General features: G+C 51.6%; 2 protein-coding genes across 2 annotated transcripts; both read left to right on the top strand.

Annotated features, from left to right (window-relative positions):
* Window positions 1-924: 924 nt before the first annotated feature.
* NATD1 (N-acetyltransferase domain containing 1) lies at window positions 925-7,217 on the top strand. The gene is made up of 3 exons (XM_090151870.1): window positions 925-1,175; window positions 3,524-3,642; window positions 4,323-7,217. The coding sequence occupies exons 1-3, from the start codon at window positions 1,079-1,081 to the stop codon at window positions 4,437-4,439; spliced, it is 333 nt and encodes a 110-aa protein (XP_090007996.1). The 5' UTR covers window positions 925-1,078; the 3' UTR covers window positions 4,440-7,217.
* Window positions 7,218-9,593: 2,376 nt separating this feature from the next.
* TMEM11 (transmembrane protein 11) lies at window positions 9,594-17,502 on the top strand. The gene is made up of 2 exons (XM_031606858.2): window positions 9,594-9,761; window positions 16,520-17,502. The coding sequence occupies exons 1-2, from the start codon at window positions 9,694-9,696 to the stop codon at window positions 17,034-17,036; spliced, it is 585 nt and encodes a 194-aa protein (XP_031462718.1). The 5' UTR covers window positions 9,594-9,693; the 3' UTR covers window positions 17,037-17,502.
* The last annotated feature ends 1,638 nt before the right edge of the window (window positions 17,503-19,140 follow it).

Raw genomic sequence — 19,140 nt, 5'->3', positions numbered from 1 at the left:
ATGTAAGGGGGGACCCGCAGCAGCCACGTCACCCCGCACAGGTGTAGTGATGCCATCTCATTCCCATGGGATCGCGCTCCTGGGGTCTCCCATGAGCCAGCCCTGACCTATCCCAGCAGCATCCCTGAGATCTGCTCTATGGGGAGCAATATTTTCTGGCAGAAATTCCCAGCATGAGCCAAACGGCTACAGAGGAGGGGGTGGAACCGAACGCAGCCCTCGTGCAGTCACGTGCAGTTCCGATCCGGGCTGTGCCGAGCATTTTTTTATCGGTTTGAGAGCTGGAAAACGTGTCTGGAATAGGGATATGAAATATGGGTCCGGGGCTGCACCTATGCCCGGGCTGGACCAGTGACAGTGTTAACATCCAGCAGCTGGAAGTTGAAGCTAGAAAAGTTCAAATGGGAAATAAATCACAGTTGTTAATAGTGGGAGTAATTACCTTAATGAGAGACGTGGCAGATTCACCGCCTTTCAGCACAGCCTGGGAGCGTTCCCAAAGCCCACGTTCGTGCTGCGGGCGGTGACGCACTGCCCGTGTCACGGAGGTGGGAACGGGATGGGCCTTCCCGGCTTTGTGCCATCCCAATCTGGGAAGCGGCCCCGGGGTTTGGGCTCCAACGATGGGATCGGGTTTGGGACGAGCAACGGCACACATTTGGAACTGCAGAAGTTGCCAGCGAGCGCTTCACACAACCGCCTTCAAACCGCTCCTTATGTCTCCGCGGCGGCAGGCGGCACCGCACCGAGCTCGGGGCAGCACCACCGACACCCGGCGCTGTCCGTGACCGCACCGCCCACGCGGGGGCGCCGGGGCCCGGCGTAGCGCCGAGCGTGGAGCGGCCCCTTTAAGAGCCGGGCGAATGTATCAAAACAAAACGGCAGCGCGGCCATTGGCTGCGGCGCGGGCACGTGGCGCACAGCTGGCTTCCTGCGGCCGCGCGCCGGTGGCAGCTCCCGGTGCCGCCGCCACGGCCCGGTCCGGCCCGGCTCCGCCCGCCGTCCCCTCCTCCTCATCCTCCCGGTGCCCGGCGGCTCCGCGCTCCCGCACGGCACAGCCCCGCGGCCCGACCCGGCCATGGCTCACTCGGCGCCGCTCGGCCTCCTGGAGCAGGGCTGCCCCATCCAGGTGGAACACGATCGGAAGCGGCGGCAGTTCACCGTGCGGCTGAACGGTAACGGAGGGGGGAGCAGCGAGCACAGCCCCCCCGCTCCCACGGTTCCTCTCCCCGCTGTCCTCAGCCCCCTCCTCCCGTGCCTCTCGGGGCTCTTCTCGCTGTCCCTCAGCTCCTGCCGGTGTCCCCCCGGCGTTCCCGTACCCCTACATCAATCCCGGGACCCTCGCCGGTTCCCTGCCCGCGGTACGGTGTGGATCCCCCGGGGGGGGAGGGGAGCGGGCACCCCCGGCAGCTCCCCCAGCGGTCAGCAGAAGGGACGCCCGGCTGTGTGCTGCTGACACCTTCCTACGCCCCCGTGACACCTTTCAGCCGTCCGTCCTTCCCACGGCCAGCCCCGGGACCCCATCCCTGCGTGCCGGGCAGCTCTTTTTAAGCAACTGAGAAGAAAAGAAATCATTCAGAAATTACGGCTGGAGGCGTTTTCCATAAACACCAGCAGCCGGATGGGGTTATTTTGGCCGGGTTTTTTTTTTTTTTTTTTTTTTCTTCTTCTTCTCTTTTAATTCCAACCACTAATTACAAAGTGCAGCAGGAGGAGATGTACGTGGAGAAGATGCTCCCCCTGCTCGATCGCTGCCAGCACTGGGGTCAAATGAGGGCAGCCAGCGCTGTGGGAGCACGGTGGACAAAATGGGCATTAGGGAAAGGAAATCCTTCACTCAAAGGGTGGTGAGGAGCTGGCACTGCTTGCAGGGCAGTGGGTGCCCATCTCTGGAGGTGCCTGAGGCCGTGGGTGGGTGCTGGGCAGCCTGAGTTGATAGGGCAGCCAGCTTGTTTTCAGAATCTTCCTCTGCCTTCACGTATGCAAGAAAATGAGTGGTGCTTGGTGTTTGCCTCTTCATCCCCCTCCACTGAGCCACAGTGCTACGTGTGCTTCCTAAAGCTGATAGAAACACCTGTGTCACATCAGCATGCTGCCTTTTTCCTTGTGTCCTGAAAGCAGAAGCAATGAGAGATGGAAGTAAAGCAGCTCGTGGCCGGGATTGACCAAACTTTGTTCACCTCTTGGAGAGGAGGGCAGAGAGAAGACCGATGGGATAGGATGAGAGGGAATGGGCTCAAATTGTGCCAGGGGAGGTTCAGGTTGGATAGGAGGAAGCATTTATTCTGAGAAAGAGTGGTTGGGCACTGGAGCTGCTGCCCAGGGAGTGGTGGGATCACCATCCCTAGAGGTGTTTGAGATGTGGCACTGAGGGATGTGGTTGGTGGGCAGTATTGGTGGCAGGCTGGACTAGATGGTGATCATGGAGGTCATGATTTGTCCTCAGTTTGTAGGTAACAGCACAAACAGCCAACACAGCCCCTTTGCTCGAGAGCATCACTGAGCATTTCCATGGGAAAACTGGAGCAGGTTGTGCTGCTGGGATGAAAGAGATGAGGTGGTGCTGTGCACCGAGATGGCACCATGCTTTCCTAGTGCTACAGTCACCAGAGCTCCTCAGCAGGAAACTGCAGCTGAGCTGGGCCCCCCCATGCTGCTCCAGAGTGGGGCCGTCGGGGACAGCTGTGCCATCTCCACTCAGCTGCATGCGGTGCTTTTTGTCTGTAGGAACGTGCCACACAGCCTGCAGGGCTGCCTGTGTGCCTGGGGACGGCTCCTTGGGATTGCTGCTGTGCCATCCTGCCCTGAGAACTCCCTGCCAGGGAATCGCTTTGCACAGTCCCCTTTTTCCCTGCTGAGGTTTGCAGCTATGGAATGATGTGTAAGATTGCATCTGGGCTGGATGGTGGGGAGGAGGTTCCCCCCAAGCCACCATGCCAGGACAGAGAGGGCATGAGGAGGTGTTTTCAGCTGAAATGCAGTAAAGTGAATGGACGGAGCTCAGCTGAGGTGTGCAGTAAGTGCAGGTGGAGGTAGGGCCCTTCATCCTCCAGTAAGCACTGGGGGGAAAGGAAAAGTTTCTGTTATTTTAATTGAGTTTGTCTCATTGATTGGAAGCTTCTGTTTTGGAAATTTAAATATAGAAACCCTCCAGAAATGAGTTGAAGCTGAGTTTGGGCTCTGCAGATGGAGACAGAGGGGTATTATTAGCTCTCCTCTGATTTACATGTGTGCTGAAACTTCTTTCTTCCTCTATCTAAAGCAGTGTGAAAATGTCAGGGTGTTGCAACAGGAAACGTGTGTGTGTCAGTGTGCACACACACACCCCTGCACACCTGTATGCACTTCCCTATGGGACACCCATCTGTTCCAGTGTCTCCCCCCGGTCCTTACAAGGTCCCAAATGCAACACCAGACCTAGAAGCTTTGTCCCACGTTGTAGCCCATGCTGCAGAGGGAAAGGAACTGGTGATCCCTGGTCAGATTTGGCAGTCCCAACTTCAGCACTCTCTCCCATGCCCAGGTTGCCACGACCGAGCAGTGCTGCTCTATGAATATGTGGGGAAGCGCATTGTGGACCTGCAGCACACCGAGGTGCCGGATGCCTATCGGGGAAGAGGGATAGCCAAGCATCTTGCAAAGGTACAGCTGCTGCCCCTGGGGGAACTGCTTCTATCCGATAGCAGGGAGAGGTGTGGGGAGGTTAAGTGAGGCCCTGGAGGAAAAGGAGAGCATTTTGGGGGTGGCTCAGCACTCGAAAGGGAGGTGTTAAGCCTTCCTCCCCAGGGCTGGAGGGCTGGATGGAAACCTGTGGTCAGATGTTCCTATTTCTGGCTGCAAGAGGGACTGGGTGAGTTCCAGCATATCCTCTGCTCGTTCTTTCTCCCCTGCCAGCAGCCCTTGCTCCCACCCTGCTTCCCCTTAGGGCTGTTCCAACATCTCCCCCAAGCTGGACTCCCTCGTCCCAAACCTTCAAGGCCCACATGTGCCCTTTCTCTGCCTTGGGCCCCACTTTGGGGGCTCGCAGCTGTGGGGCTGCCAGCACAGTGTGGGGGCTACGGGGGGCAACACTCTGGGGTTATGGCTGCTCCTTGTCCCCATGGCAAACCAGTGGCAAAGGTGACATTTGCATGATGTGGATGGGTCCCTTTTGTGATGCAGCACACACCAGGCTGTATGTCAAGGTCTCAGCTTTCCTCTGCTTGAACTGAGAACCCCATGGCACTGTGGAGGCCAAAGCTGCGCTCCCTGAACCCTCTGGCACAGGATTCTGCTTTAGGGGCAGCATGGGCTGTTTGTAACCCATCTGTGCTCTCTCGTAGGCAGCCCTGGACTTTGTGGTGGAGGAGGACCTGAAAGCTCACCTGACTTGCTGGTACATTCAGAAATACGTCAAGGAGAACCCGCTGCCGCAGTACCTGGAACACTTGCAGCCTTAAGACAGCACTGCTCTGACACCAGCGCTCCTGTTCAACGCGGCCTTCGCTTCTCTGCGGTCTCAGGAAACCCCCTCCCACACTCACAATTCCTTTTTTTTTTTTTTTTTTTTTTTAAAAAGTGTGTCTATGTGGTGCACGATCGTGGGCATGACCTCCTCTTCCCTGCCCGTGTCTGAGCATGGCAGTGGCCACAGGCTGGGCTGGCTCTGGGCACATGTGCCCCCTCGGTGCTCTTTGCCCCAAGCCAGGAGCTGGAAGAGGATGATTTTTCCCACCAAACTCCATGACAAAACCAGGGGATACATCTGTACCTCATCCTCTCTCCTCTGCTTGGCAACAGTTGTGAACTTGCCAGGTGATGTTGGTTAGGGGAGGTTGTGGGGTATCAGCCCCCTTTCCTCCTGCAGCTGGGAGAGATGCTGTGGATTAAACCTCAAGGACCAGAAGGAGGTGCTGGAGGAGCCCCGGTTCTGTGGGGTGCCAGTGAGACCATGGAGGCTGTGGTGTACCACCAGGACTGGCTGCAGAGATACTGGGATGCTGAGATCTCTGTATCTGGAGAAAGGAGCTATGTGAGGAGTGGGCTTTGTCCGTTGCAGCAGAGCATGCAGAGCATGTGCACAGAGGAAGCAATGCAGCTGAGTTGTGGATGCTGCTCTCTGCAGGTGCCAGCTCCTGCCCAGCCTTCTGGATGTTGCCCTTCATGATTGTCAGCTGCCATTCTGCTCCCTGCCGCAGCAGTCACAGCTTGCCCAGGAGAAAAGCACCCACCGGGATGGCTTCCTATAGCTGAAGAAGAAGGCTCCTCCCATCTCCCTCGGCTCCAGCCCTGCACCCAGCCTGTGCCCCATACCCTGAGCTCCAAGCCATCGTCGTATCCTGAGAGCAACAGGGGTAAGACTGCTGGGATCTGGTTCCCTCTCAAGGGCTCAACGCTTGATCTGCCTACCTTGGCATGGCTGCTGTTCACTGTTCCCTATGGCCTTTGGGAAGCAGCTGTGCCATGGGGCACTGCCTGCCTGCTCACTACCCCCTCACAGCTCTGAGCCTGAGTGCTGGCAGTGGGGTGGAACACCCTCACCGTGTACCATTACCTCTGCAGATGGCAGTACAGCATGGTGCAGCATTGCTACTGTCAGACATAGAGGTAACAGTGTGATGGCAGGGTGCTGCCTGGCTCCTGTTTACCCCTTCTCCTCCCTCACACAGGCTTTACTGGGTTAGACCTTCAGAGGTTTTCCCCCGGAGCTGTTGGGATTTTGTAGTACCCTGGGGCTGGGCTGCATGGGGACAGCTGTAACAGGCTCAGCGAGCAGCCAGGCAGAAGTAGATAAGGAGCCTTTCACCTGGAGGCCAGATCCAAATCTAGTTTATCTCTCAGCAGGGACTAAAGTTTACAATCTGTGCCACAGACTGAATGAATCCTGGGCCAAGCAATGGCTCAGCCCTTTCCCAGAGCCAGCGCAGAGTCTATGGAGGCAATGGCAAAAGATCTGAGTAAAACCTCTCGAGCTCTGTCCCTGCCCCAGTGCTGTGGGACCCCTGCTTGTCTGCACCGCACACTGTGGCAGAGACCTATGCCCAGCTGCTGCCCCATTGCCAGCTCGTGCTGCTCAGGAAAGGCACTGGGCTCAGCCTACCCCACATCTCTGCTCTCTTGCTGCCTATTTCAGCCCAGCTGCAGCCTTTGGGATAGCTTTGAGGGACTGGGAGAGTGTACAGATAATGAGCTAAAGAAGACATCTGGGCTGCTAAATGCTCACTCTTTAACTTGCAAACACCCACTTACATCTGGTTCCAGGAGCAAGGCTGGCTCTGTTATAGCTAAGCGATGACAGAACCATCCTAAAGTGAAGCTGAGCCATCTCCTGCAAGCCAAGATAAGATGCCATTGTATCTGCTGTAGCAGGGCTGTGTGCTTGAAGAGTGCCTCGTTGCCTGCTAGGAGCAATAGTACAAGTGCAGTGCTGCACTCAATGCTGGTTTGGTTCTGGTTCCCACTGTGGCAGTTCCCAGAAGTTTCAGCTCCCCAGCCTGGCCTGGAGCCCTTCATGCTGCTCCAGCAGGACCCCTGTGCTTCCTGGTGCTGGATCACAAGCGGCAATCGCTGCCTTAAATCAGGCACAGCACTTGGTTTTGCTGCTGCTTCCCTCTGAGGTGCTACAATTCCTCCAGTGTCTGGCCTGTCAGAGATGTGCCAGGTTCCGTGCCAACTGTTTTTCTGCTGTACCCGTTCTCCTGCCCCAGCCCCACAGCGTTTGATGTCAGCAAATAGCAATACCCACAGGTCACCAGCAATGCTGCCATCCCTTGTTCTCCCATGAAGCACTCCCAGCTCACCCCTGCAGGAAGGATCTTTCTGAGCCCTGTGCTTCACTGGGCTGCCCCTTGGTGCTGACTGAGCCTGGAGGAGCGGAGATCCTGGACTCTCTCCAGCAATGGCAGTGTGGAAGTGGTTTGGTTGAACAGTGAGGTCCCCAAATGCATCTGAACTGCAGACTTCGGTGGGTGGGGAAATACGTATTGCTGTCAAACCTGCTTCCATATTGCCCAACTTGAAACACCCCCCCTCCCTTCTCCACTTTCCAGTATTGTCTTCCTCTGTCCAAGGTTTCCCTTCTGTTGAATTCAGTGGTTACAATGTGCCTTTCCTTCTCAGGACCTGTTACAAATGACCTTTTTGCTTTTGTTTATGTCTAACATTTATCTTTATCCTTTTCTCTGTCATACTATAAAACACAAACATATTGCATGGATTACAATAAAAAGTGTGGCTTAGCTGAGCTGCAGTGGTTGCTGCTCAGCACTTGCTGGGCTGGAGGTGATCGGGGGACGTTTGGCATCCCTGGCTCTCTCACTTGGGTTGGGTCACTCAGCCAGAACCTGCTTCACGGGTCTTGTCACAGCTCTTCTTTCCAGTCCACATCCAGGGTCATTTTTGCTGCCTTGCTGCTGCTGGTTATTTGTTTTCTAGAAAAGTAAAACAGTCTTTCTCATCCCTCCACCCCAAAGAAAACAAATCTTGTTACAATTCTAACTCCAAAATCTCCCAGCCATTAACTATGATGTGCATTGATGCCTTGGAAAGGATGTGGGAAAAAAAAGGCTGGAGGTAGCAGATTTGGGAGGGGGGGGCTCACTCCTATGTACATTGGTCTATACAACAGTCACCCTTCTACTGCTTGAGCTTCCTTTCCAAAACCCCTTCCTTGCAAGGAGGATCTTGTGCAGAAGTGACTGCATCCAGGTAGTCAGAGTGATGAAGGGCTCTGTTCAGGATGAAGGCATCCTGGTGCTGGTTCCCTGCAATCTGGGGACAGCCACTTGTCTTTTCATCCATCATCCAGGTGACTCCAGCTTCCTCAACCCAGCTCAGAGCTGGTAGTGAGCAGGGAGGCTGAGGCTGGTGGATTTCATTTTGGGTCTTAGGGCTGGCTGTCTCTGCAATGACTGCACAGAGCTTGAGATGAATCAGATCACAACCGGCTCTCACTTTTGCTGCTTGATCCTCCCCTGCTCACACAAACCAGTCCTTAAGATTTCAGGTCAAACAGCCCTCAGCAGCAATCCTGCAAATGCAGCCTCTCCTGAGCTGGCACGGAATGCTTGCATTCATCTGTTTAAGATGTTTGAAAACATAGGCATGAAAACATTTCAGTAGCCAGTTAGTGGAGTCACTCTGCTCGTGCAGAGCAGGGCAGGTGAATCAGAGGAACATGAGGTGCTTCCCTGCTGGGCCCTGCACTGCTTAGCTGGGAAGCACAGCTTCAGCACTGCCCCTCAGGCTCCCTGCCAGTGTATTTATGTAGCTTCCTACAGATGGGTGCAAGCCACAGAGGCTGAGACTGGAACTGCAAGAGCCAAAAATCCCGAGGCTACTGGAATGGCGGGCAGAAGGGGCACTGCTTTTTTTCAGTCATGATTTGACCCAATATAACAAGTGACATGTGGCCCTGGGTTGCAATTTGAGAAGGAGGGAGCTTGGCGTTAGGTCCTCCTGAGGGACAGCGCAGTGGTTGGGGTTATAGCACAAAGCTGGGCTGTTGCTAGTAACACGCTCTGTTTACATTCCACATTCCAGAAGGTCTGATGCTCCGACCTGCCCCAGCAATACTGCACGCTCCACTGCACTGGGAACGTTTCCCAACCACCTCCTGCTCATGCAAATGTGCTATTTACCTCCGCTGTAAGAGCTGAACCCCAAATGATGGCTGAGAGAGCAGAGTGCAAGATGGCCCTGCGGTTTGGAAGCATGGCTTCACAGTGCCTGGGAAGATGTAGGCAGTGATGGGTTTGCTCTATTTAGTTACATTACCTCACTTGGAAATAATGTTGTCAAAATGAGGCATTTTCTAGGAAAGGGAGTCGCAGAGACAATGCCACTCTTCTGAAGCACGCTGTCAGTCATTGCACACACAAGGCCCCTCTGATATGTTCCCTTCTCCTCCTTTTCAGAGGTTTGGTGGCTCCTGGGGAAAAAGCAGTGAGAGTAGGATGTTGGAAATGAATGGGGAATGGCACAGGGTGGGCGCTGGGGCTGGAAGAGAGCTGCTCATGCTTCTCGATGCTTGCTGATGGCAGCACAACGTCCCTGAGAGAACGGCTGGTTGCAAGGGAAGGCCAATTCCTGGAAGAAAGGCTCCTGAAGAGAAGCACCAGGACCACAAAGCGGCCCCAGAGAAGTGGGTGAATGCCACCACGCAGCTCCTGGAGCGCAGGCACAGCAGCTCCCCTCGCACAAAGCTGGCAGTCCGCAGGCAGCCACGTGCCGTGTCGCCCCGTGTCGCCCCGTGTCGCCCGCTTTCCTCTCCTCGTCCCCGCAGCGCGAGGGCAGCGAAGCTCACACTGCGAAGCCCCGGCCCAGGCCGCCCCCCTGCGGCTGCCCTCATGGCGGGGCCGCGGTGCAGGCCGGGACTCAGCGGCGACGCTCCTCCCACGGCCTCATGGCTCCCGTCAGCAGAGGGAGTTGCCGTAAGGAGTCATTCGGCCGACGGCCGCGCTGCTGCTCCGCGCTCCGCAGATCCGCGCGAATGCCGAGCGGCGCCCGGCCCGACCCCTCCGCACGCACAAGGGACTACCTATCCCAGAGGCCTCCGCGGCCGTGCGGCGGCGCGGGGCACTGTGGGAGTTGCAGTCCGCACGTGGGCGCGCCCTTTCTCGCTGAGCGGTTCCGGCGGCCGCGCGCACTCCATTTCCCGTGGGGCAGCGCGGCGGGCCCTGCGGCGGAGACATTTGCGAGCCCAGTGTCTCCAAGATGGCGGCGTGGGGAAGGAGGCGCGCTGGCCCCGGCAGCACCAACAGCGGCGGCGGCGGCCGGGAGAGGTGAGCAGGCGGTCGGGGCGGGAGACGAGGCGCGGCTGGGGGTTCCTCGGGCGGGCGGGGAGCGGGAGGAAGCGGGCTGCGGCCCTCGGGGTTCCGCACGACCCTGAGGCAAGGGCGGGGGCGGCGCCGAGGAGAGCGCGGGGCGGCCGGCGAGCGGGGCGGGGGCCGCGGCCCTGCTGAGGGGAGGGCGGGCCGGGGCGCCTCGCGCTGCGGGCGGCCGGGGCTGCGGGCGGGGAAGGTCGGCGCGGCCCTCCCTGTGCGGGCACCGCGGGGTGCGGCGGCGTGGGCCGGGAGGGGAGGAGAGCCGGGGCGAGGGGCCTCTTCTGGGCTGTTGGTGAAGGCACGGAGAGGCCGCCAGGGTGACCTCCTGCTGCGGGGAACGCGCTCGGGCTTTGCTCGTGGTGTCGGTCCCTGTTTCGGGGCTGGGAACAGCTGTAGGACTTCAGGAATCCCGGCTGTAAAGAGGAGGGAAGGAGCGAGAAGAGGGAGATTTCGCTGAGCCGCTTTAAAATCGGTCCTCGCGGTCGTTTACCTGCTTGCAACGCCTTGCTGAGCCCCGTGCTTCCTCACGTTGGCGTTCTCCCTGTTCTGCCCTGGGGTGACTGATGTCACCGGCTGGGAGCCGAGAGCAGCTGCGTGCTCGTTGTGAGGATCAGAGAATTCCCCAAGGTTTGCTTTTGTCCCTCTGCTTTACCCAGAGACCGATATCCCTTTGGTTTTTATCATGAAGTGGGTTTTGCTTTGTTTTGTTCCCTTGCTGCAATCCAAGAGGGCTGTATTTGATGGTGCTGAACCTCCCTAGCTGAGGAGAGCCACGAGCAGCCCTTAAAATCACAGCGCCAATGTGAAACACAGAAATGCTGCCTCTGTTCAGGGAGTTTGCAAGTGATTGAATTGAAAAAGCTGATGGAGTTACTACCTCAGCATGGCTTATATAAACAACTCAGAATGTTGCTGAGCACAGTGGTGTGGTGGGAGAGCTGTCTGCACCCATGCTGGCGCCTGCCCCAGTGCTGAACACATGAGGTGAGGAGATCTCACGTTATAGGCCTGCTCTGCCAAGGAGGTGAAGAAAAAATATGGGAAAGAGCAATTAACTTCAGTGAAAATTATTCTACCAGGAAGAAAATTGATGCAGACTTAGAAGTGAGTTGTCACCCCATGACTTTGTCTGTGAACTATACGGTGTTCCCATAGTATAATGTCACTGGGGTTTGTGGTGATTTTTAAGCTATGATTACTCTTGATCTTGTGATCAAAAATACTTATTCATAAACATGAGGTACTTCACGAACCTCCAGCATACCTTATTTTGCCTTTAACAATGAGAAGTATGTGGTTAAGTGCACAAGAGCACAGAAGTGACACATGGGGCAACAGGTGATCTGTGTGAACGTTACACCACTGAGCAGTGTTTCACAATCCGTATCAGAAGGCAGTGGTTCTGTTAGGTGTCATCCCATACAAACCTATCAGAAGATACTTTTAATAGGTGCTGGGTGACGTCAGTTAGGTAGCATGTCTTCCTTGTGATTGCAGAGCTGCAGATGTGTGTGACTGAGCCACTGCCTCTCTGGATCAGGGATTAATTCTCCATCTCACCTCCTGGTCTTGTTTGGCTGCTGGCAGGTTGTGGAGATGGTGGAACTGACAGACCCGATGACATCAAATGATGACACAGGCTTTTTATAAGACAAATATGGTTTTCTTAACAGGATTCTTGTCCCAGGATGCATTCCTTTCAACTGAGTATGCTAATCCAGCTTTCCTCATAAATGAGCTGCTTCAAGGTGTTTTTGGAGTTGTCAGCCAGCTAGTCTAAAAAGACATCAGTGTGTTGGGAGGAGGTGTCAGAAGAATAAAATACTGTCTGCTACAAGGAGGCTTGACCAGCTTTCACTTAAAAGTAAATAAATTCATTTTTAAAAGTCCAGCGTCTGCCTGTGGAAATTTGTATCCCTTCCTCAATGACTTCATTGATACAAAGAAGTCTGTAATTGGTCAAAAAGTGCTTTTCTCAATAGGACTGAATGTAAGTACCTTCATTTCAAAGGATGTTGGCTGTGAACTCCAGCTGGCTCTGTGGGGGTGGTGGGGAAAAACCTGAAGGGAACCGACTAAATATTTGTTTTCCTTCATTCTGGATAGACTCTTTAATAGAGACTATCTAAAGGGGTTTGTTAATTTGTGCAGCAAAACAACTTTTTATACAGAACAGACACTGAATTGTACTTGGGGTTTTTGTGTGAAATGCAGTGTGATGACCGCCAGCACACAAGACAAAATGCCATTTGTTCTGCTTGGAGATGTGCTAACAAACTCCAGAAAGAAAGGCTCTAATGTCATCACTGCTACTTGTGCTGGCCCCTCTGCACCCTTAAGGAGCTCTCTCCTTTCACTACCTGTGCTGCTCAGATTTCTGGTACTCTGTTTGCTTACAGCAATGATTGACCTGTTTCCATTAGCCTAGCTAATCATTAGTTGGCTTAAAAATGACGTTTCTTTTTGATCTAGTGGCTAGAGTTTGTTTTGTTGTGGTTTGGTGATGTTTCCCTTCGTGTTGTCTTCCCTTGCCAAGGCTGCTTGAAGATCAGGCTTATGTTCTTCTGTTCTCTCCTATTGGTATTTAAGGCACAGCCTTTGATTGGAGGTCTTGCGTTACTGCTGTGCTCTTCCTCCACTTCAGTGCAGCCATCATCAGCCTGTTCAATTGGCCTTGAAACCTGACAGCAATGGTTAATGGCCTGAGACTGGCAGATCGTGGGGAAATGACTGTTGAGGTGTTTCAGCTTGGATTTGTTAGTACTTTATGTGTCCCATGTTCTGGAGCTGTCTTGGGCAGAAAAATACTCTGTTGTCAAATACAACTTTAAGTCTCAGCAGGAATGCTCCGCCTCAAAGCCAGACACAGTTCATTTTTTTTAAAATGAAATTCTGAGAAGGATTTAAGTGGCCGAGGGAAGTTCAGTGTATTAGAGTATGAATTTGTGTTGCCTCAACTTTTTGACATAGACTTGGATGAAATCTAATGATGGCTCCCAGATGGGTGTGCTTTGGTCATCTGAAACATGCTTTTTCCTGCAGTTAGCACACAGCCAGCATCAGGCCCCTCCATTGCTCTGCTGCTCCAGGTTTTCTGCATGTGCTACTTGTGACAAGTGTTATCACGCTGCTGCAAGCCTCTCCCTGCTTATTTATTTATTTAAGTACTAATCAGACTGGTTTGTCTTCATTTATAGTTCATCTGAATGCATGTTTGGTGCTGTGAGCAATACTGTTGTCAGGATCATCCTTCTTTTAAAAACAAAAACCTCTGCACAGAGGGACACCCACGCTTTGTGCAGATGGAGATTGTTTCTAACCATGACCCTGAGCATTGTGTGGAATTGAAATGGTTGGAGGCCCTGAAACCCAAGCCAAGGAGAGCAGAAGAACATGAGTGTGATCTTCAAGCAGCCTTGGTAAGGGAAGATAACAGTAAGGGAAACATCACCAGATCATAACAAAAGAAGCTGTAGCCACTAGAGCAAAAAAGAGAGGCATGGGTGCAGTTGGCAGCTGGAGTCAGGCACGTTGAGTTTCTCAGGAGCAGAATGTATGAAGCTGCAACTACTTGGATGTAAAATCCAGAACTGCTCTTATGGAATTCATATGCAACCTTTTAAAAACAATTCAATTGAATAAAATCATCGGTGGTGATCTGTCTGGTAAATAGCCTGCTGGGCTTCTGAACGTTTGGGACTTTTGAGACTAGATCCTCTCTAACACTGGTTACTGATGAAGCTTTTAAGTAAAAAGGAGCTACATAAAGTGAGCAGTACTTCCCAGCTGGTGGATGCCAGTCTGGAGCAGATTGCATAGTTCTGCATTTTTGTCATTGCTTTGGGGGTGGGGTGGGGGGCAGCATGGCGGCCCTGAAAGGCAGACTGTGCAGCCTGCAGTGTTTCAGCAAATCCAAGTGCTTTGATTGGGTTTGTTCATGTGCAACTGCCGTGCTCAATTGAAAGGCTGTGTCAGGAGAGATCTGGCTTGGGGTCCCTGGTTCTGCTCTGCATGCCAGCAAGCTCTGAAAACTTTTCAAGCCTGCATTCAGCCCATGCATCTCAGCTGCATTGGGATTTCAGCTTTCCTTCCTCCGGGGCAACCAGTTCTTAGTAAAAATAATAAGCAATATGCCACTAGTTTTGTTACAGAAGTGGAGACCCTGTTCTTGCATTGCTGACTAATTTTTCATTCTTTGCTCTTTATTTTTTTGATTGTCCACGTTGTCTGTTGTGACTCCAGCACCGTGGTAGAAATTTGGTTGAGTGTTGGGACTGTTCTGGAGAAGAAGCACAGTAAGGTGGGCAGACTCTGCCAGAAGTGATGAAATCTTTGTGCAATTCAGTTTTCTATAATTTTTCAACAGAAAATATTTTAAGCTCTGCTTTTTCTCTTTGCTTAGGAGGATGGTTTTTATTTTTTGGCTTTATTTTTGAAAAGCCACAGAGCTCCAGAAGAGATGCTCAGTGCTGCCTCTGGCTCATGTCTGAGTGCCTGCTCTCTTTGGCAGGAGGCTGTGGCTTGTGATATCTCTCTGCCTGTGTACACTATGGTGAAGGTAAGGTGGGATGTTCGGAAGGAAGAACAAGCAGGATCTGAATGTGACTGATGGGTTAGTGCCATTCTGATGGTGCTGAGATGCTCTAGAAATCCTCCGTGGTGTCATTGCTAGAGTTGGAAGCTCAGCTCAGCCTTTGTTTCTTCCCAAGTGGTTTCACGTAGTGGTGCTATTCTGCATAGCAGCCTTAACCCTCAGTGTGTCTTCTGAAATGAAACTGGGATTTTTCGTTTGTCTGAAGCTGCACTTGGAACAGTTCTGGTCAAGAAAAAAGTCCTTGGCAGAGACCATTTTCAGCTGTGTCCTTAAGATATTAGTGCAACACCTGCTTAATTAATTCTGCCTTACATGGAGAATGTCCTTAATGTTAGCTGCTACTTAGCCATGCTAGAGATGTAGTATTCCATTAAAATTTTCAATAGGCACTGCCCTTTAATTACTTTCTTTAAATTCTTGCCAATTCACAAGAGTTCACTGCATCTTGCTGGAAGAGTCACTGCCTACAGAATGTAGTTTCTCTTGGAAAGATTACCTTAAAAATCCGAGCGACATTTGACAAGATGATGGCCTTACAGCAGTCCCTGCCATATTCAGCATTCAGGTGGATTTTTATTTCCCTTTCCCCCTGTGAATGGGCCTAGGGGGAAATGCACTGCAGAGAACTCAATAACTAGCTTGTAAGTGGAGTTTTCCTTGTGGTTTTTGTTAATACCAGCCAGACTCTGAAAACTGCTTATTATTCTGCTCTGAGAGAAGCCAGTTCATCTGATCTCCTGCTGTTTGACGTGTTTGCCACTGTTCACAATAGCAGCCACTTCTGGCAATGGCTTGTAATTTAACAATATACTTGATTACAGACGGTCACTGCACGACACCCTCTGCAGTGTGAGCAGAGCTGCACATTAAGGGCAATGTCTGGTACCACAGCAGCTTACAAGTGTGTGTTTTCTCTCCATTATTTTCCAGTGCATGCACACAAGTACCATTGTGCCAGTGGAGCCCAAAGTGCCAGCTTAATTCTCCGTTTCAGCCCTCTGGCCTCCCAGCACGAGGAGGATCTGAATGCAGTTGGGATGAGGCTGTTTTGTCTGCTGTGACGAGGTCAAACCTATGTGCAGTTCACTCTCCTCCTGCTGAAGGAATCTGCTGGTTCCCTTTATCCTTGAGAGGCCACGTGCTCAATTTTGTTCTGGTTAACACAAGCGTGTTAAATAGTTACTACTTCTCAGAGGGAAGGATTTTCCCATGTTCCAATGGGGTGGGTTTTTACCCTTTCTCAGTGCAGGTAAACAGTTGTCATCTCATTTCTCAGCTGTCTGTTACATTAACGTAGCTAAGGTGATATGTATGAAGAGGGTGGAAGTGGAAATTCATGCAGTTTTTTGGTAACTGAGAGCTGGCACTCAAATGGTGGATGTGGAGGTTTTGTGGATCCGCTGTTGGCAGGGAGCCTGTTCCAGGGTAAAGGAAGCATCTTTTTCTTTGCTGTTAAATCCTACCTTGGTTTGGAAATTAAAGAAACAATGTTTGCTTGCTGCTCCCTGTTTGATCAGAGGGAACGTTCTGTAACAAATGGATTGCTGTGCTGTGCTGCCTCTTGCAGCTTCACTTCCAGCAGCGTTTCTCAGCCCTCATTGTCTCTGTAGGCTGAACTTACTGTGAAGGACTGAAGAGCAAGCTATCTTTGTGGCGAGGAGGTGATTATTCTGGAGAGAAAGTCACCTTCAAATGAAAATGCTGCTTCTCAAAATCTCACAGTACAATTTGCCTTCCTGGTGAATGAGTTGTTCGCTGTGACTTCGTTCATTAATGGTCTAATGGTCACTAAGGTGTAGCATGTCCAACACCTCTAGAGAAACTGCATGAGGAGCTGATTCAGGACTGCTGTCAAATTCCTGCTTTCTCAAAATGTTCTCATTTTCTCCAAGTTAGGAAGATGTAAGGAAAAGTTAATTGCCTCAGTTTGGGATGACTTCCTATGTAAAAAGCATAATTAGCCGATGTAAGACTAATCTTGATTTGAAAAAGCTGCAGTGCCTGAATGACCTTGAGGGGCTGCCCTGACTTCAGGTACTTTTCTCTTGAGCTCTTGCAACCATGTGGGTGAAAAATCTGTCTTCAAGTGCTGCAGTTTTAATTCTGTTTTTCCTGTTGACAGGGTCACCTTGTCCTCCACAGACTGTTACATCGTGCATGAGATCTACAATGGAGAGAATGCTCAGGACCAGTTTGAGTACGAGCTGGAGCAGGCCCTGGAAGCACAGTACAAATACATAGTGATAGAGCCCACCCGCATCGGGGATGAGACGGCACGCTGGATCACCGTTGGGAACTGCCTGCACAAGACGGCCGTGTTAGCAGGCACCACCTGCCTCTTCACCCCTTTGGCACTTCCAGTAGATTATTCTCACTACATCTCGCTGCCTGCTGGTGTGCTGAGCATGGCTTGCTGCACCCTTTATGGTATCTCCTGGCAGTTCGATCCCTGTTGCAAGTATCAAGTAGAGTATGATGCCTATAAACTTTCCCGCCTGCCCTTGCATACGCTCACCTCCTCCACTCCGGTGGTGCTGGTGAGGAAGGACGACCTGCACAGAAAGAGACTGCATAACACGATAGCACTCGCTGCCCTGGTGTACTGTGTAAAGAAGATCTATGAACTCTACGCTGTATGACTTCGGCAGGGAAGAGAGAAGCCTACAGAGACAAGTGTATTAAGACTCCCACAGTAACATTTTGTTTTTCCTCTTTGAGAAGCAGTGGAGACTGGCAAGGAGTTGGTTTAATAGAGCTGTTATTTTTAAAATAACACATCACTGGTGCACCAAGGTTTTTCAGTTCTTCGTTACACTTAAGATTTGGATGTGTGGTGACTTGAGAGCTGTATGTTAGCCATGGGGAGTCCAGTCCAGCAGTGGAGTGTCAATGAAAGAAAGATAAAGAGGGAGGGGAGGGGAGGGTGAGAGCTTTTTTTTTCTTTTTTGAAACATTTAAGTATATTGTTTAATTGTATTACACAGAACCAGCCAGACGTTATCATTGACCATTAAAGGATGAGAATTTCAAATGATTTTGCACTCTCATTACTGTTAAGATAGCTCCCTTTTGGGTGCTGCTGTGGTGATGATTATATCCTCGTGCCCACACCCAGACCTGACACACCTCTCACCCACTGCACATGGCAGCAGCATCCAAGTTGTCTGTTGAAGGAATTGTTGGAGTGTGGTGGTGCTTTTTTTCTTGCTTGACTAGTTGTGTTTCTTGAAAGAAGGTGCACTAATTAGGCCAGTGTTGCTATCTTTTTGGTGGTCACATAACTGTGGATGCTGGGCGCTAGAGATATCCAAACCCTCTGCTGCCCTGCCCTCCTCCAGCTGTTATTCCTTTGCACAGTGTTGATCTCAACACAGTTTCCAGCTAAAAGCGCATTACACTAAATTGCTGTACAAGTTCTTCCTAACATGGATACATCTCCATTGAAGTTTGCTGTACCAAATGCAGCTCAGGACTGCCAAGGTGGGAGCCCAGCTGTTGTACCTGTGCTTTTTCACTGCCACTTGGACAGCTGTGCCCTGACCACACAATTCCACTGGTCTGGCTTGGAACGTGAACTAATGCAGCTGCTTCAAGGCATCTAGATGACTGTATCTTGCCACTGTATTATCTGAAATTCTAGAATTCAGTCTACTGCATGAATTTAACTTTTACCTCTAAGAAGGGAAAATGTTACTGTTTTGCAAGATCTGCCACTTGCTTGTTAAAGACAGGAGCTTGCTTTCTATCTATTCTCCTCCTACCCGATGGAAAATAGGTGTGGCCTACTTTTATAATGCCAGCTTAGCACAGCTTCAAGGGATAACCTTATGATCTGAATACAGCAGCAAAGGCCTGTAATAAAACCTGCCTGCATACAGGTGTGCTGCTTAATTAAATAATATTTGCAGTCTGATCACCGCATCTGAAGCGCTGACCTTGGAAGGGAGACTCGTGAGATCAGAAACCGAATTCATTTCTCTCTTTGCAAATCACAGCAGCAGGCAGTGTGATGTCCCCCTCACTTCTGGGCTGCAGCCGTACCCAAGCAGGCACGTAGGTTAGAGGGAATTGCTGTGGCATCAGGAGTTTTCTGTGTTTAAAACCTTGGCCTCTTTTGCTGGTACAGTGGATGAGTTGCCTCCCCTCCAAGGTTAAAAGAAGCTGAGATCCAGAGCGTCTCTATTTATAGCAACAACATACAGTTGCCTTGGCAGAGAGGAGAGGAAGAAATGTATTACTTCATCTTTCTGCAGTTAGCCTGAGACTGCTGGGCAGGCTGCTTTTCAGGTTCTGGTGTTGCTTGTTCCTAAAATCCTGCCTATCTTTTGGATAATTTTAAACTAGCGGTGGATCTGCTGCAGCTAGTATGTACTTCATTGCTGCAGGAGGCCCCCAAGTATCCTTGTCCTAGCCACACAAGATATCCTGTGCTTGCAGAAGAACTGTTCGGGCTGTTAGCTTCCCTTCTTCACCCAAACCCAAAGGTCCTGGCACCCTTTGTGGTGCCAAGCTTCCCCTTGCCTGGAATGATCACTGTGACAGAAGAACTAACCTTTGGGAGGCTCTTTAAGAGCACAACTTGCATCAAATGCTCTGCAGTTAAAAATGTGCACGTTTACTGTGGTCTCTTACTGCAGAAGGAAAAGTGAAAAACCAGCTGTTGCAACAGGTAGGCCTGTTTTAAAAACACACCTTTCATCACGTTCTGAAGTGGAGATGTGGGTTCTTGTTTTCAAGTGCCCT

Source organism: Phasianus colchicus, chromosome 16 (genome assembly GCF_987193195.1).
Source record: "Phasianus colchicus chromosome 16, bPhaCol1.hap1.1, whole genome shotgun sequence".
NCBI classification, from domain to species: domain Eukaryota; kingdom Metazoa; phylum Chordata; class Aves; order Galliformes; family Phasianidae; genus Phasianus; species Phasianus colchicus.
The sequence above is the reverse complement of the archived record's forward strand: the minus strand, read 5'-3'. Positions and strand labels throughout refer to the sequence as shown.

What these genes read in the sequence shown, in the direction of transcription:
- NATD1 (XM_090151870.1), top strand. Translation starts at nt 1,079, where the DNA reads ATGGCTCACTCGGCGCCGCTCGGCCTCCTGGAGCAGGGCTGCCCCATC. An exon ending in GTTCACCGTGCGGCTGAACG is followed by an intron (nt 1,176 to 3,523) that starts GTAACGGAGGGG and finishes TCCCATGCCCAG; the next exon opens with GTTGCCACGACCGAGCAGTG. An exon ending in TAGCCAAGCATCTTGCAAAG is followed by an intron (nt 3,643 to 4,322) that starts GTACAGCTGCTG and finishes GCTCTCTCGTAG; the next exon opens with GCAGCCCTGGACTTTGTGGT.
- TMEM11 (XM_031606858.2), top strand. Translation starts at nt 9,694, where the DNA reads ATGGCGGCGTGGGGAAGGAGGCGCGCTGGCCCCGGCAGCACCAACAGC. An exon ending in GGCGGCGGCGGCCGGGAGAG is followed by an intron (nt 9,762 to 16,519) that starts GTGAGCAGGCGG and finishes TCCTGTTGACAG; the next exon opens with GGTCACCTTGTCCTCCACAG.